Source organism: Stenella coeruleoalba, assembly GCF_951394435.1.
Source record: "Stenella coeruleoalba genome assembly, chromosome: 10".
NCBI lineage: Eukaryota > Metazoa > Chordata > Mammalia > Artiodactyla > Delphinidae > Stenella > Stenella coeruleoalba.
The window spans coordinates 58,062,291-58,076,782 of NC_137156.1; the positions used below are offsets into that span (position 1 = coordinate 58,062,291).

Consider the following 14,492-nt stretch of genomic DNA (forward strand, 5'->3'; position numbering starts at 1 on the left):
GCTTTCTCCTCAGAGTTTTATTGTTGTAGGTCTTACATTACGGTCTCTAATCAATTTTGAACTAATTTTTGTATATAGTGTTAGATAAGGGCCCAATTTTATTCTTTTGTTTGTGGATATTTAGTTTTCCCAGCACTAAAAAACTATCCTTTCACTAGTGAATGATCTTGGCATCCTTCTCAAAAATCATTTGACCATATATGTGAGGCTTTATATCCCGGCTGTCTATTCTAGCCCATTGGTTTATATGTCTGTCTTTATGCCAGTACCACACTGTTTTGATTACTATAGCTCTGTAGTAAGTTTTCAAGATAGGAAGTATGAGTCCTCCAGGTTTTTTCTTTTTCAAGATTATTTCGGGATTCCTTGGGGATCACTTGGGAAGTAATGACATTTTTTTTTTTTTTTTTTGCAGTATGCGGGCCTCTCACTGTGTGGCCTCTCCCGTCGTGGAGCACAGGCTCCGGACACGCAGGCTCAGCGGCCATGGCTCGTGGGCCCAGCCGCTCCGCGGCATGTGGGATCTTCCCGGACCGGGGCACGAACCTGTGTCCCCTGCATCAGCAGGCAGACTCTCAATCACTGCGCCACCAGGGAAGCCCCTGACATTTTAACAATACTAAGTTTTCCAATCTGTGAACATGGGATGTGTTTCCATTAATTTATCTTTAATTTCTTTCAGCAATGTTTTGTAGATTTCATCGTACAAGTCTATCACTTCCTTGGTTAAGTTAATAAGTATTTTATTCTTTTTTATGCTATTGTAAATGGAATTGTTTTTGTAATTTCCTTTTCAGATTGTTCAATATCAGTGTATAGAAATGCCCAGATATGGCTTTTTAAATGTTGAGGTAGTTTCCTTTTATTCCTAGTCTTTTGAGTGTTTTTATCATGAAAAGGTGTTGAATTTTGTCAAATACTTTTTCTGAATCAATTGAGATGATCATGTGGTTTTTCCCCTTCATTCTGTTAATGTGGCTTATTATTCTGATTGATTTTTGTATGTTGAACTATCCTTGCATTCTAAGAATAAATTCCACTTGGTCATGGTCTATGATCCTTCCAATATGCTGCTGAATTTGGTTTGTTAGTTTTTGTTGAGGATTTCTGTATCAATGTTCATAAGGGGTATTGATCTGTAGTTACCTTTTTGGCAGTTTCTTTATCTGGCTTTGGTATCAGGGCAATGGTAGCCTCAGCCTCATAGAATGAGTTAGCAAGTGTTCTCTCCTCAATTTTTGGGAAAAGTTTGAGGATTGATATTAGTTCTTTAAATGTCTGGTAGAACTCACCAGTGAAACCATTTGGTGCAGGGCTTTTCTTTGTCAGAACATTTTTGATTACTGATTCAATCTCCTTACTAGCTGTAGATCTATTCAGATTTTCTATTTCTTCATCATTTAGTCTTGGAAGATTTTGTTTTTCTAGGAATTTGTCCATTTCATCTAAGTTATCCAATTTGTTTGGCACACAATTATTCACAGTATTCTCTTATAATCATTTTTATTTCTGTAGAATTGTATTATTGTCCCCACTTTTTTTATTTTAGCAATTTCAATCTTCTCTCCTTTTTTCTTAGTCCATCTAGCCAAAGATTTGTTAATTTTGTTGGTCTTCTTGAAATAGCAGCTTTCAGTTTTATTGATTTTCTTCTCATTGTTTTTCTATTCTCATTGTTCTCTATTTCATTTATCTCTGCTCTGATCTTTATCATTTCCTTCCTTCTACTAGCTTTAGGTTTAGTTTGTTTTTCTTTCTCTAGGTTCTTAAGTTGTAAAGTTAGGTTGTTGATTTGACATCTTTCTTGTTTTTTAACATAAACATTTATACAATAGCTATAAATTTCCCTCTTAAGTACCATTTTCACTCCATCTCATAAGTTTTGGAATGTTGTGTTTCATTTTCATTTGTCTCTAAGTATTTTCTGATTTCCCTTGTGACATCTTCTGTGATCCCTTGGTTGCTTAAAAGTATGTTCGATTTCCACAATTTTGTTAATTTTCCAGTTTTCTTCTGTTACTGGTTTCTAATTCCATCCTGTTGTGATCAGAGGAGATACTTTGTATAATATCTATCTTTTAAAATCTGTTGAGACTTAATTTGTGGCCAAACACATGGTCTATTGGGAAGATGCCCCATGTGCTCTTGAGAAGAATATGTAAACTACTGTTGTTGGGTAAAGTGTTCTGTATGTGCCTGTTAGATCTAGTGGGTATATTGTGTTGAGTCCTCTATTTCTTTACTTCTGTCTGGTTGTTCTATCCATTATTGTGAGTGGGGTATTGAAGTCTCCAACTATTATTGTAGAACTGTCTATTTCTCTCATTAATTCTGTAAGCTTTTGCTTTGTTTTTGTTTTTTTTGCGGTATGTGGGCCTCTCACTGTTGTGGCCTCTCCCGTTGCGGAGCACAGGCTCCGGACACGCAGGCTCAGCGGCCATGGCTCACAGGCCCAGCCGCTCTGCGGCATTTGGGAGCTTCCTGGACCGGGGCACGAACCTGTGTCCCCTGCATTGGCAGGCGGACTCTCAACCACTGCGCCACCAGGGAAGCCCAGTTTTTGCTTTATGTATTCTGATCGTCTGTCATTAGGTATAAACGTTTATACTGCTGCTATACTGAACCTTTCATTACTATATATAATGTCCTTCTTTGTCTCTTGTAACCTTTTTTGATTTAAAGTCTATTCTGTCTAATATTAGTATAGCCACTCCTGCTCTCTTCTGGTTACTATTTGTGTAGAATATTTTTTCCATCATTTCACTTTCAATCTATTTGCCTTTGGCTCTAAAGTGAAAATTTTGTAGACAGCATGTAATTGGATAATGTGTTTTTATTCATTCTGCCAATCTGTGTCTTTTGAATGGAGAATTTAATCCATTTACTTTAAAAGTAATTACTGATAATGAAGGACTTACTTCTGATTTTGCTATTTGTTTTCTGTATGTCTCATAGCTTTTTTGTCCCTCATTTCCTGCATTACTCTCTTCTTTTGTGTTTAGCTGATTTTTTGAGTGAGTTTTAACTCCTTTTTCATTTCCGTTTGTGCATATTCTATAGCTATTGAGGTTACCATGGGATTTATACCAGCTTAACTTCAATAATAAACAAAAACTCTGCTTCTTTACAGCTCCATCCCCACCCCTTTCAGTTGCTAAGGTAACAAATTACATTTTTATATACTGTGTGCCCGAAAACATTAATTAACCGTTCTTTCAAATGCATCAGTCTCTTAAATAATATGGAAAAGAGGATTTGGACTTACCAGTCAAATTTACAATAATACTAGTTTTTACACTAATATACTTTTCTTTAAAGGTATTAGTTTCTTAAATCATGTAAAAACCAGAAAGTACAGTACAAACCATTGTTACAATAATACTAGCTTTTATAACTACCCACGTATTTACTTTTATTGAGATCCTTATTTCTCCATATGACCTCAGGTTACTGTCTCATGCCCTTTCATTTCACTTTGCAGGCCTCCCTTGAGCATTTCTTGAAGGGCAGGTCTAAAGAAAACAAACTCTCTCAGCTTTTGTTTATCCGGGAATGTCATATCAATAATTTATCCCTCAATTCTGAAGGACAGTTTTGCTAGATATAGGATTCTCGGTTGACAGATGTTTTCTTTTAGCACTTTGAATATATTGGCCTACTGCCTTCTGGCCTCCAAAATTTCTGATGAGAAATCTGCTTATAATCTTATTGAGGATCCCTTGTATGTGATAATTTGCTTCTCTCTTGCTGCTTTCAAGATCCTCTCTTTGCCTCTGGCTTTTGAAAGTTTGATTAAAACGTGTCTTGGTGTGTGTCTCTTTGAGTTCATCTTAGAGTTTGCTGAGCTTCTTGGATATTTATATTTACAACTTTCATCAAATTTGGGAAGTTTTCAGCCATTATTTGATCAATATTCTCTCTACCCTTTTCTCTTTCTCTTCTCCTTCTGAGACTTCCACAGTGTTCTGTTTCATGGTGTTCCTCAGGCTGTATTCACTTTTCTTCAAACATTTTTCTTTCTGTTCCTCAGACCTGATAATTTCCACTCTCCTATCTTCAAGTTATCTGATTCTTTTGCCTGCTCAAATCTGCCTTTGAATCCCTCTAGTGAATTTTTCATTTCAGTTATTGTATTTTTCAACTCCAGAATTTTTCTGGTTTCTTTTTAGGTTTCCTATCGCTCTGATATTTCCATTTTGTTCACACATTATTTTCTTGACTTTCCCCACTTCTTCCTTAGTTCTTCAAGCACCTTTAAGACAAATGTTTTAAAATCACTGTCTAATTTATCTGCCATCAGGTCTTTTACAAGGATAGTTTCTGTTGATTTATTTTTTCCTTTGAATAGGCCATATTTTGCTCATTTCTTTGTATGTCATATGACTTTTTGATTGAAAAGTGGGCATTTGAATCCAATAATGTAACTCTGGAGCTCAGAATACATATATTTTAAAATATTTGAAGCTAATAGCTTTTTTCAGTTTACATAAACAAATTTTTATCTTTTGTGCTTCCTTTGATTACTCTAAACCACAGAAATTATCAACTTTCAAAAAAATCTGATTGAAAATGTTAATTCTTTTTACTGAATTACCAACATACTACAATTATTCATTTTGGTGTATGCTAAGCAGTAGTAGTTTTTCCACAATGTTTTTAGTCAAACAAATTCTGGAAAAAGAATTTTATGTGGAAATTTAAATATAAAACAGATAAAAATGAACTTATGGTTAAATAGGGTAATGGGGAGTCTCACCCTCTCAGTACCTCCCCTTGTGAACTAGGTGGTTCCTGAGGCCTCTCTGTAGGGCCTAAGCAGTTAGATCTATACTTTATACCAGTGATATTCAGAGTTTCTCTTTCTAAGTTGCTATCCAGTTTTCCTAACATCATTCATAAAATGAGTCTTCCTTCCCAAACCCTATGGTCTTTCTAAACACTAAACCTCTTTATACATAATATCAAGTTTATTCTGAGCTATCTATCTGTTCTGCTGATCTAACTTTCTATTTTCACATCAAACGTAATTTATATAGGTTTTTGCCAACTTCCTGCACTGATTCTTCACTATAGGTTTTTATTTTTGTTTTCTGTATTTATTGTTTTATAACTGAATAAACATATATTTTTCCTTTTCCCATACTGGATATTCACACAACCAGAACTATGTTTTGGGGAGTTTCGCATTTTCCCCATGTCATCCTCTTTTCTTCCATATATGTTATGGAATTATTTCTGGAATATAAATGTTCATCCATATCTAACCATATGTAGCTTCTCCTCCTTGGTTATCACAACGTGTCAGGTGACAGGTATATTCCCTATATAGGCTCCTATTACTTCTACCTTAACTACCTCCTCTTTGCTACAGCTGGATTAAGTCCAGACTACCAGTTCCCTCATATGCTTCCTCTAATCCTTAGAGGAGATGATATCACCAGCAAAACAAACTTGTCAGAGATTTTGTTTTTAGCTAGATGAGATTTTAAGCAGATGAATATGGTGCTCTGTTACCATAATACTATGTGGTTTTGGTGGCTGTGTCAGGGTGACAAATGTAAAGCTTGGTCCCTTCCTCTTGGGGCTCACAACGTAGTAGGGGGAGATGGGAGCAGGGAATGGGATGAGGCTGTGGAGTCAGATAAGGGCCTAACAGAGGAGAGTATCCTATTTCCTATGAGTAAGCTTTGAAAGATGAATAGGTCTTTGCTATGCGGAAGTGGGATAAAAGAAAGGGATCCTGGGTAGAGACAGCAGCGCCCTCTCTATTATAACACAGCATGCCCTATTTAGGGAACTGCACAGAACGATGGATGGTGCACTGGCTACAAGGGGTAGTGTAAAAAGAAAAGGGCTAATAAGTAAGGAAGATACAGTTTCTCAAAGATCCCTTCAGAAAGATTTTAAGCCAATTAATAATATCTTTTTTCCTGTCTTACAACTGTAAATAAAATTTCTATGTCACAAAAATATTAGTATGTGAGGGAATTACAGTGTTAGGTGGATTATACTTTTTGTATTAACCAAAATGCCACACTTATTATTAATCCTTTCTAACACCAAGAGAGCTACTCTAAGGCATTCAGTTTTCATACTCAAAAGTACTGAATTTACTTTCAAACTATTAAGACAATAGCACATTGTTTGAAACTCTTGTATTAATAAATTCATAGTAATCATTCCATTGTCTCATACCTGCACGTTGTAGCAAACAAAGCTCGTTGATACTTATATATTTCTTAAACACATCCATACAAACCTATAAAAGTCACGAAAAATGTAAAATTACCTTTTTATATTTCGTAAAATCTACACAAATTTCAGTCCTGTATTTTTGCTTATTCCAATTTTTTTAAGTCAATTGAAAGCAATGGAATAAAGAAGCTGATGTTAGGTTAACTAAGATTTGAAATGTACGTTGAATTCATTACAAAAATCTTATTCAGAGAATCTCTGTCAAAGAAATAGCCTAGGAAACAGAGTCAAGATTAGCAATCAACTGGGGAAGGGAGGACTTCTTTTACTGGTATAAGGAGAAACACATGGACCAATGGATTGAACAGAGATCCTATTAATAGACCCACTCATACACAATCAGCTGATTTATGACATGGTGATACTGCAGTGCAGTGGGGGAAAGGATGGTTTGGGGTCACCTGGAGATACACATGGGAAAAAATATGTATCTAGACCTTCTCACATCCTAAACAAAAATTAATTCTAGATGGCTTAGAGTTCTAAATGTAAATATCAGACAAGACAAGAAAACTTTTAAAGGAAAAACATAAAAGAACATCTTCATGATTTTGGCAAAGCTTTCTTGAACAGCATGTAAAAAGTCAACACCATAAAAGGGAAATAAATAGATAAGATTAGACTATATAAAGATTAATAATTTTGTTTACCAAAGACACTTTTAAAAGGGTGAAAAGTTTGACCCACCTCCTAGAGTAATGGAAGTAAAAACAAAAATAAACAAACGGAACCTAATGAAACTTAAAAGCTTTTGCACAGCAAAGGAAACCACAAACAAGACGAAAAGACAACCCTCAGAATGGGAGAAAATACTTGCAAATGAAGCAACTGACAAAGGATTAATCTCCAAAATATACAAGCAGCTCATGCAGCTCAATAACAAAAAAACAACCCAATCCAAAAACAGGCAGAAGACCTAAATAGACATTTCTCCAAAGAGTATATACAGATTGCCAACAAACACATGAAAGGATACTCAGCATCACTAATCATTAGAGAAAAGCAAATCAAAACTACAATGAGGTATCACCTCACGCAGGTCAGAATGGGCATCATCAAAAAATCTACAAACAATCAATGCTGGAAAGGGTGTGGAGAAAAGGGAACCCTCTTGCACTGTTGGTAGGAATGTAAATTGATACAGCCACTATGGAGAACAGTATGGAGGTTCCTTAAAAAACTACAAATAGAACTACCATATGACCCAGCAATCCCACTACTGGGCATATACCCTAAGAAAACCATAATTCAAAAAGAGTCATGTACCACAATGTTCACTGCAGTTCTATTTACAATAGCCAGAACATGGAAGCAACCTAAGTGTCCATTGACAGATGAATGGATAAAGAAGATGTGGCATATATATAATGGAATATTACTCAGCCATAAAAAGAAACGAAATTGAATTATTTGTAGTGAGGTGGATGGACCTACAGTCTGTCATACAGAGTGAAGTAAGTCAGAAAGAGAAAAACAAATACTGTATGCTAATACATATATATGGAATCTAAAAAAAAGAAAGAAAAAACAGTTCTGAAGAACCTAGGGGTAACATGGGAATAAAGACACAGACACAGAGAATGGACCTGAGGACACAGGGAGGGGGAAGGGTAAGCTGAGACGAAGTGAGAGAATGGCAATGACATATATACACCACCAAATGTAAAACAGATAGCTAGTGGGAAGCAGCTGCATAGCACAGGGAGATCAGCTCGTGCTTTGTGACCACCTAGAGGGGTGGGATAGGGAGAGTGGGAGGGAGACGCAAGAGGGAAGGTATATGGGGATATATGTGTACGTATAGCTGATTCACTGTGTTATACAGCAGCAACTAACACAACAATGTAAAGCAATTATATTCCAATAAAGATGTTAAAATAAAATAAAATTAGAGATTTAACTAAGCAAAAATAAATAAATAAATAAAATAAAAGGGTGAAAAGGCCTGTTGATGGAATGTAAATTGGTATCATTATGGAGCACAGTATGGAGGTTCCTTAAAAAACTAAATATAGAACTACCATATGATCCAGCAATCCCCCTCTTGGGCATATATCTGGAGAAAATCATAAATTGAAAAGATACATGCACCCCAACATTCACTGCAGCATTATTTACAATAGCCAAGACATGGAAGCAATCTAAATGTCCTATGACAGAGGAGTGGATAAAGAAGATGTGGTACTTATATACAATGGAATATTACTCAGCCATAAAAAAGAATGAAATAATGCTATTTGCAGCAAGATGGATGCAACTAGAGATGATCATACTAAGTGAAGTAAGTCAGAAACAGAAAGACAAATATGCTTATATGTGGAATCTAAAAAAATGGTACAAATGAACTTATTTACAAAATAGAAATAGAGTCACAGATGTAGAAAACAAACTTATGGTTTACTGGGGGAAAAGGGGAGGGGAAGGTATAAATTGGGAGATTGGGATTGTCATATACATACTACTATATATAAAATAGATAACTAATAAGCACCTACTGTACAGCACAGGGAACTCTACTCAATACTCTGTAATGACCTATATGTAAAAAGAATCTAAAAAAGAGTGGATATATGTATATATATATATATAACTGATTTACTTTGCTATACACGTGAAACTAACACAACATTGTAAATCAACTATACTCCAAAAAAAAATTAAAAAAATAAAAGGGTGAAAAGGCAACTTGTAAAGTAGTAAAAGTTATTTGCAATACGTATATCCAACAAAGCATTTGTATCTAAAATATATACAGAATTCTTAAGATGGACGAGAAAAAGATAATCCTCTAGAATATAGGCAAAATATTTAGATATTTACAGAAAGGGGATATTCAAACACCTAACAAACATTTTGAAAGATGCTCAACTTCATCAATCACTAGGGAGAGTATCACTCCCCACCCACTAGAATGGCTTAAATTAAAAGGCTGATAACACCAAGAGATGGTGAGGATGTAAAGCAACCAGAACTCTCAAACATTGCTGGTTAGAGTGTAATTTGGTAAACCACTTTGGAAATCTGTCTGGCAGTATCTACTAAAGTTGAATATATGTAGACCCTTTGACCCAATAATTCCAGTTTTAAGTATAACCCATCAGCATGTGTTCATATGTTCACCAAAAGACATGCAGAACACTACTGTATTTACCAAATTTAGAAATCACCCATCAAAAGCAGTATTTATCAACAAAAAACATTTTGATATACTCATACAATGGAATATTTAATATTATACAGCAATGAGAAAGAAGCATCTACAATTAAGTAAAAAAGTACAGATGAATCTCAAAAATGTTGAGCAAAAGCAGCCAGAAACAAAAGAATACAAATTGTATGATTCCATTTATGTAAAGCACAAAATCAGGCAAAGCTCATATATTAGGAGTTGATGAAAACCTGAATTAAAACATATGACTGAGATGGTTATTAAAACAATCTCTACTTCAAAGACTTAACATATTTTACCTTTTCATCCCCTTGCTCAGGCACGTGAGCAAACTTGCACTGTGATCGCTCACAGCCACGTAATGTATTAAAATGAAATTTGCAATATCTATGGGGTATCATCAACCCTAGGGACTTCTGGAACACCTAGAAAATTAGACAAATTCCCTTTCTGTGTTAATTGTAAAACACTTACTGCAATCAAGTGAGAAAGTATTTGAAACAATCAGAAATATTATACATCCAAAAAAGTATCACAATAAATTGTTTGCTGACTTGATAAAAAGTAACTCCAAACAATTTATATTTTTAAAAATTATGAAAAAAATCAATTTAAAGTTATTTGTCTGAATTTTTGCAATTTCCTTTAGTGTAAAACTTTTATATTTCATCAAAGTTACTACCATTTTACTTTACGTGGTTTTAAAAGTTTATACTTTCCCTCCTCCTTCTCATGTGCCTGCCCTTTTAACTTGTATAAAAAGTTAATTCTGTAATAATATGCATATTTCAGATGCATTTATTAGAACCAAAAATCTCCTTAGCTTTTCTGATTATTGGAAAAAGGCAATGAGTGAAAGCTTTTTACAACAGGCTTTTCCTATCAATAGCTTTATATCACTAGCTTTCTCCTTCATCACAGGGAACTATTCATCCTGTATTTTCTGTTTTGGATATCCCATCCCCCACCCTCTGCCTTAAACCTGTTATACTGTTTGTGAATATCCTCTGAATCGCTACCCATTTTCTGTCCCTTACCACCAACCCCCATTTAAAATCCATAAAATGTCCAGAACTGCTTAAATGATGATAGGGAAATTAATCAGAAAGCCCCAAAGCACAAGCTTATAAGATTATTATTTTTTTTAATGGGGCGCTTACCCCTATAGTTTTTTCCCTCTTAAATATTTCACAAATTTCAGGATCCTGCGGTTTTAGAAGAGAATGTTTTCCTGGAAATCTGAAATCTAGAAATGATTAAGAATGACATTACATTCCAATATGTTACAACTTATTCCTTTCATAACAATCAAACAGATGACTACTACTATCTGCTTTAATATTTCACTTTGGACTTCTTGTGCTCAGTTCAAGGTCTGCTGCTGTGGTATGTTCCTGTGAAATATACAGTAATTTACATCTTAGGTGTTCCTTAAGGATGTCTAGATCTGAACTTAACATTTTAAATTCATTATAAGCTAAAGATGCTTTCTTAAAAGCCTTACACAGCAGAATTGAGTACTATATTCAAATGATTGTCTGTAAGTTAAACAGACAAATATTACACACAATAAACCTTTCTTAGGGAAGAAAACTACTGACAAACCCAGGTGCTATGGACCGACTGTGTCTCCCCCCAATTCATATATTGAAGCCTTAACCCCCAAAGTGACTGTATTTGGAGTTAGGGCCTTTTGCAGAAGTAATTAAGGCTAAATGGGGTTGTAAAAATGAGGCCCTGATCTGATAGAATCAATGTCTCTATAAGAGACACCAGAGAGCTTTCTCTCTCTCTCTCCCCCCCCCCCCCCGCCCCCACCGCATGCACATGCACCAAGGAAAGGCCATGTGAGGACTTAGTGAAAAGGCTGCCGTCTGTAAGCCAGGAAGACAGCCAGAAACTGAACTCTACCAGAAACTTGATCTTGGACTTCCAGCTTCCAGAACTGTGTGAAATGAATATCTGTTGTTTAAGCCACCCAGTCTGTGGCATTTTGTTATGGCAGCCCGAGCTGACTATTATACCAGGGATCATTATCCCTTAATGTTAGTCTTTTAAAATGAGAATTAGGACATTTACAAATTATTTTTTCGAAAGATAACACAAAAATGTTTTTATCTTAAGCAATTTCATTTTTCATTTTGGCAGCATCCAGATATAATTTGGGACAAGCTGACGTTTTTGCTGCATAGCTTTGCAGTACTTTTCATTATGAAACAGGTAAAGCTTTTTAAGATAAAACACGTGATCATCATGGGCTTGCTGCTACAGTACACAACACCAGGCAGCATGAAGTCAATAATGGGAAGTCCAGAAGAGTTAGGTGTGAGCTACACACACAACAGGATTTTATTGTTTCTAAATTAATTCTTCAATCTAGTTTATTTTTTCACAGCATTATGAATTACCAAAAAAGACACAAATTCTAAACTACATTCTAAATTTCTAAAACACTCACTTAAAATATGAATATTTTAGGTATAGACTATAATTTACCTATACTAACACTATTGCATAAATATAGATATCTCAGAAGTCGCTCCATCAAAAGTACTAACTAAAGGTATACAAACCTTCTAATCTTAGCATATTCTATACTTGTTTCAATTTTTTTCTCTTCTTTTTTTGGGGGGGCCCTGCCACACAACTTGCAGGATCTTAGTTCACTGACCAGGGATTGAACTCGTGCCCCCTGCAGTGGATGTGCAGAGTCCTAACCACTGGACTGCCGCCTGGGAATTCCCTCAATTTCTTTCTTAACTTTTTTGTTTTGGGTGGAAAAATCTCCTGTATCATTTCTATATTATCAAAAGCCAACAGAATTTTACTAAGAAAATCATACCATTCATCCAGGGCTTCAGTAATGTGTCTTCCTGATGAGCACTTAGATTCAAAGGTGGCACTGGCACTGATAAGCACAGAGGTTTGGGGCCCAGCGCTGCCAACTGACATTCACCAACCACATTATCTGTATTTTTAGAATCGCTGCTGTGTGAGCAGAAAACCCAAAAGCAGAATTTAAATTTATTCTAAAGACATAAAGTAATGAGAATCAAATAAGTAGAAACACATCCTAATGATAGTATTGATGTAGTCTACATACTATGCTGTGTACTACCATCATATACTATGATTCTTCAGTATTTTCAATAGGTTGTTCCTGCCTTCTTAACTAGAAAACTGATACTTGTTAAATGGCTAGGGATGGGTAAAAGTGGGGTGGTGGGGTCAAAACTAGAGCAAAGTATTTCTGATCATGTCAGACAAAAGGTTTGAGGAGGAACTGGACTAGCATCCAAATCCAGAAAAGATCATGCAATGATTCTATTAATAGTGCAATAAAATAAATGAATTGTAAGTTATTCTTCAGGACATGTATATATAATAAATTTATACATGTACTTGAGACCTTCCTTTGGGAAGAAGGTATAAGAAATGTATTGTTCTAGGCTACTGATTTAAACAGCTTTGACTGTGTTCTAATATGTGAGATCCTATATAGCCAATTAACAAAAAACTCTTAATCTGGAGGTCACTTAACCTAGAAAAATAAATAACTTAAGCAAGGGGGAGGGTGGAAAGTACCTCAGAGCTATCAGATATAAATGAATTTACTTTTTCGGAGAAAGACTTATACCCTCATTCAGATACTACAGTATTTTACCTTAAACACAATTCTAATAAAGCTTTTTCAGCTGGGGTTCCCTTGGCCAGCAGAGAGTAAAAATAGTAAGAAAAGGGGCCAATGCTTATAACAGTTGAAACCTAGTAGCACTAATGGGAGTTCAATAATTTCACACAAAAATATTTGTTTCTCTCCCCAACTTGGGATATCATTGATATGCGCAATTATCATACCCCCTCCAAATAAAACAAAATAAAAGCAGTAACATAAAACAAACAAATATGAATTATGGAATTTTACAGATGGAAAAGCTTATCTAGAAAAATTCTTTTATTTTGATTGGGTAATGAAACCCAGGGTAATGTGGTGACTTACCCAATGTCACACTCCTGGTCATTATGGTAGAGCCAAGGTGATGACAAAACTCTGCAGGTTGCAACTATTTAGCTTGTAAGCAAAATGTTTTTAATAGGAAAAAAAAAAGTTAACCTTGTCACATTTTCTTTTTAAGATCTTCAAGTGGGCATGAACCATACGGGCTTCTATGCCAATCTAATTCTTACCTAGGCTTTTCTTTAACGTAATGGTTCTCAAACTTGAACATGTAGCAGGATTAGTTGGTGACTTTGTTGAAACACAGATTGATGGGCCCCATTTCCAGAGTTTCTGATTCAGTAGGTCAGGGGTGGGAACAAATAATTTACATTTATGACAAGTTCCCACATGATGCAGCTGCTCCAAGGACCACACTTTGAAAAACACTGTCTTAACATAAAAGAACTTGAACATATTTGTCACCTGACCCGACTGTGCCTTGCCTCAACAGCAAGATAGGTGTGGGGGGTGGATCAAATGACCTCCAAGGTGTCCTCTAAATCTAAATTTGGTATCTGTATATGTTCCAGTGAGTGTACTGTAGCTCTCAGTACTAATCGCTGCAGACATAGAAGATACCTGCAAATTGCAATGTTCATCTGATTTCAGCTAGTCTTACCTTCATAGAAGTCACATACACATCTTTTTTTCTTTTATTTTATCACTATTCCTCATTCCTCCCTCAAAAAATATTTTAATGGCTCCAAACACTTAGTGATAACTTTAAGGTAACTTACAATATCCCTGACATCTGTATACACCTGACACATTACTTAAATAATACCCATATATTGTTTACGGCATAGTAGCCCAAGTATATACAGGAGAGAAGGAAAAATATGCTCAAGATACAAATTACATGAATGACTATTTTAACATTATGTAATTAAAAGTTATGTTACAGACCTTTTGCAAACTTCATAAATATCTTCTTTTTCTTCTTGAATAGTCACCTTGTCCAAAAATCTACACTGTGAAGAGATTATGGTTAAATAGTATAAGTGACTATCTCTGCATTCCATATTAGGCTATGAGGCTTATCAGATCAGAATGTACTAGATGTTAATT

General features: G+C 35.2%; 1 protein-coding gene across 8 annotated transcripts in view; it reads right to left on the minus strand.

Annotated features, from left to right (window-relative positions):
* The window catches only part of TOPAZ1 (testis and ovary specific TOPAZ 1), a 67,838-nt gene that overhangs the window by 30,147 nt on the left and 23,199 nt on the right, over positions 1 to 14,492 (minus strand). For 7 of the 8 annotated variants that reach the window (XM_079933792.1, XM_079933787.1, XM_079933788.1 and 4 more), the window contains 5 exons: positions 14,331 to 14,395; positions 12,267 to 12,412; positions 10,585 to 10,670; positions 9,724 to 9,849; positions 6,196 to 6,259 (listed from right to left, as the gene is read on the minus strand). In XM_079933792.1, coding sequence (XP_079789918.1) covers positions 6,196 to 6,259; positions 9,724 to 9,849; positions 10,585 to 10,670; positions 12,267 to 12,412; positions 14,331 to 14,395 — 487 coding nt within the window. The remainder of the gene's footprint in view (positions 1 to 6,195; positions 6,260 to 9,723; positions 9,850 to 10,584; positions 10,671 to 12,266; positions 12,413 to 14,330; positions 14,396 to 14,492) is intronic. The other variant, XM_079933786.1, reaches the window with a different exon arrangement.